The sequence below is a fragment of the Octopus bimaculoides genome, chromosome 11 (assembly GCF_001194135.2).
Source record: "Octopus bimaculoides isolate UCB-OBI-ISO-001 chromosome 11, ASM119413v2, whole genome shotgun sequence".
Taxonomy (NCBI): Eukaryota; Metazoa; Mollusca; class Cephalopoda; order Octopoda; family Octopodidae; genus Octopus; species Octopus bimaculoides.
In genome coordinates this window covers 6993697-6997539 of record NC_068991.1, presented here as the reverse complement: position 1 = coordinate 6997539, position 3843 = coordinate 6993697, and the positions used below count along the sequence as shown (strand labels likewise).

General features: G+C 32.2%; 1 protein-coding gene across 3 annotated transcripts in view; it reads left to right on the top strand.

Moving 5' to 3' along the window:
• LOC106877161 (transcriptional repressor protein YY1) overlaps positions 1-3843 on the top strand; it is a 23122-nt gene that overhangs the window by 11036 nt on the left and 8243 nt on the right. For all 3 annotated transcript variants that reach the window (XR_008265145.1, XM_014925976.2, XM_014925973.2), the window contains 2 exons: positions 583-752; positions 996-1058. Coding sequence is in view for 2 of the 3 variants with exons in the window: in XM_014925976.2 (XP_014781462.1) it covers positions 583-752; positions 996-1058 (233 nt within the window). In the remaining variant the exon portion in view is untranslated. The remainder of the gene's footprint in view (positions 1-582; positions 753-995; positions 1059-3843) is intronic.

The window sequence follows — 3843 nt, the reverse complement described above, 5'->3', positions numbered from 1 at the left end:
ATATATAAAAACTGATGTAGCTGCGGTTATCAATTTCCTCTGGAATATAAATCTCTCACCACAAAGATCAGTTAGGGTTGGTGACAGGAAGTGCATCTTGTAAAAATCAGTTGTAAAATCATGCCATACTAGAATGGAAAACAGCTGGTAACCCTTTTGATACTGAACCGTGTATGTGTACACACACACACACACATATATGAAAGCTGTCATTTCTGCTTCTTGCATGATACTGTTTGAACTTAAAAAGACAATGTCATGTTGTTTATATTTCCAATGAACATTACATCCTGTAGCTTTGCACTTTTAAAGTAATGGAATGAGACTCCTTTACTTGTAAAATAGGATGAGCATTTAGATGTAAAAGTATTGCCCCAGATAAGGTCCTATCCAATCCATAGAAAAACTGACATTAAACAAAGTATAACAGCGATTCCTCAAGTTAATTTGCTGGCAGGGAGATGTGGGCAATTTATTTAATATATAAAACTCTGGTAACGTGACCTTTGATCTTTGCTAAAAGTTTGATGTAGTAATGTATTTGTTTATTTTTTTTTTTTTTTTTTTTTTTTTTTTTTACAGTGTACATTTGAAGGGTGTGGCAAGCGGTTTTCTCTTGACTTTAATTTAAGGACACATGTACGAATACACACTGGTGATAGACCTTATGTCTGTCCATTTGATGGCTGCAACAAAAAATTTGCTCAGTCTACAAATTTGAAATCTCATATCCTCACACATGCTAAAGCAAAGTTAGTATTTTCTTTTTTGTCTTTTTTTGGTTTTACAATATATTTTATGCCAGTTATATACATGACTCTTCCAAGGTGTCCAGTTTTAGTTTTTTTTTTTTTTAAATGCTTTTAATGAATTTAACAAACACCTTGTTTATCAATCAGCAGAACTTGTCTGCAAATCTTCACTTTTAATTATTGTTGATAGCTTGATGTCAAATGATGTATTACTTTTACTTAGAAATGCTTTAACATTTGCAGAACGAGATGTGCAGATGAACTGAATCTAATGCAGGGAATTGGCATATGTAGTTATGATGATGGGTAAGTTTTCTTGTGTTTTAAGCATCATCACATTCTTTTTAAATAATTACACTTCATTGTTATAACTGTGTTGTGTTTCATTTAATTTTCTATTTGTTTTTGTCATTTGGTAATGTTCTCTTCCTTCTAATGTTTTTTTTTTTTTGGACATGTGTACAGGATGATATTTTCCTAAAGATATTATTTTTATAAGTTTCAGCTGAGTAAACTTTGTTCTTTTTATATTATTTATTTCTGATGCAAAGAAAAAAACTTACAGTGAAATATATGTATATCTTAGATTATAAAACACTTCGTATCAAATAAGATAATGTGTAATGTTTTAAATGTATATAGACCAGCAAAGAAAAAGTAGATCCAAAAGTGATTATTTATATATAAATATATTAGCATATTTTGTAAAACAGATGTTGGTATAATAAACATCATAGCAAGTAGTAATGCCACAGGTAGTTTTAATTTAAAAGTGATAATTCTGTTTTCACTCATACTACTTTGCAATTAATTAGGGCTTTGCATATTCAATTTTTTAAATCTAGTAATAGAATTTCAGTTTTACATAGCTTGTATCAATGCTTAACCTTTTTTTTTAATAAATAAGTCTGCTGTAAATCATGTACTTGGATTGAATTAAATTCTGTGTTGAGACTTGTGTATAAATTCTAGTATTTGTATAGAGATTTAGAGCAAGAGTTTTATACTTAGATGCTTTACACGTCATCATTAAGGATGTATGCTTATTTTTCAGCTAGGTAGATAAAAGTGGGTGATATGCTTCCCAAAAGGGTTCTAGATAATGCCCCTATCTTTGTACAGTTCAAGAATTATTAACATTAGTTAAATTTAAGTATTTAATGTTTTTAATCTCCAAATGAAATATTTTGGTAACTCCAAAAGAAATTTAAACCTGAAATAAACTTTATCAAATTAATTACTCATCAACATGCTAGCTACACGAGTTAACAATCATTCTCGCATTTTGTCTTCTTTTGAGGCTACAAATTGTTTCTCAGAATCACCTATTTTTGGCAAATAGCATGTACTTGCATTAAACTTAATAATCGTATGTGCTGAATTTTTAATCCTTTGCACGGCACATTGCCTCAAGACACCTCTCTGGTTGATTTGCAAATTGCTTGCAATGGCCTTAACCTGAAACTCTTCTGCCAAATATTCTCTGAATTTTGTGAACAGTATAGTGCACAAAGCCCTGTTAGGTTAACATAACATTTAGTATCTATATCCATTCTGTACAGCCAAGTCATCTTCACTCTCATGCTTGAAGTGTCACGCATTTCTGACCAAATTAATTGTTAGCAATTTCTTTTTGCTGGGGTGAAAATCTTTTTAACTTAGACATTTTGGAGTGGTCAGATTCAAGTTTCATACTCAATTTGGGTGTAAAATAGCTTCTTTAATTCACATTATCTGGTAACAGTTTCAATTCATCTGTTATGAATAATTTGGAGAGAATTTACTATAATTGCTAATTATTAATGAAATCTCATTTTCATACTAGTTTTCAATGCATTATTATCTATATTTTATAAAATTCTTTTCCCAATTGCTACTTTTTTTTCAATCAAATTCCAATACCTTCTTTGCTTGTGATCTATCTCAAATCCAATCTTGCCTGCATTCAGAATTTCTCGCTCTCTATCAACATGAATACATTAACAAAATCTGTGCCCTCCCTTTTTTTTTTGTTAGGTCACATGCATTTCAACTGATCCTAAAATTTACAATTTAAAATTATTATAAAAATGGTTCAAGCTTTGATCTGAAGAAATCCCATTTTACTTAACAAACATTGAAAATATTCAGTTTGATCAAGTTGTAAATTCATATTCAATTCAAACTTGTGTCTAATTCAGCAATTTGTTTATAGGAATAATACCATTCCTTGAATACCAGTCTGTACAGTCACTTGTATTTGATCTGTCATCCTAATTAGAAGCTGATGTTGATGCACTCGCCTTTCCTTGTCTAGTGTTCATTTTATTTGAATGCAAAAGGTTCAATTTCTTCTCATCCACCATTTATTTTTCTGTAGGTTTTGGAAACTATAACAATTGGCAATTACATTATGAGAATCATCATTTAGTGTCGGTTGTCAATGCTGGCATGGGTTGGATGGTTTGACCAGGGCTGGTAGGCTGAGGGGCTTCACCAGACTCCAGTCTGATTTGGTATGGTTTCTATGGCTGGATGCCCTTCCTAACACCAACCACTCTGAGAGTGTAATGGGTGCTTTTACATGCCACCGGCACAAGTACCAGTTGCATGGCACCAGTATCTGCAGAAAAGGATATTTATTTTGGCTTCCTGTGCTGGTGGCATGCATACATGGGTCGTTGCCAGTGCCGCCTGACTGGCTACCCGTGCTGGTGGCATGTGAAAAGCACCCACTACACTCCTGGCGTTAGGAAGGGCATCAAACTGTAGAAACATTGCCAGATCGGATTGAAGCCTGGTGCAGCCTTCTGGTTCGCCAGCCCTCAGTCAAACCGTCCAACCCATGCCAGCATGGAAAGAGGATGTTTAAACGATGATGATGATGTATATTCTTAAATGTTTATAAGTTAATCTTGGAATACATGTTAGGTTTTTAAGCTGTTGAAAATCAAACCTGCCTTCATTTTTCATTAAAGATTTTATAAAGAAAATGTAAAATGCTTTTGTCAGTAATTTTTTTCAGTTCCTAACTTCTAAAATTGGAATTGGTTTTTCATTTTAATTCTTGTTTTATTATTTAGTTAATAATTCATTGTTTTTACCTATTTAT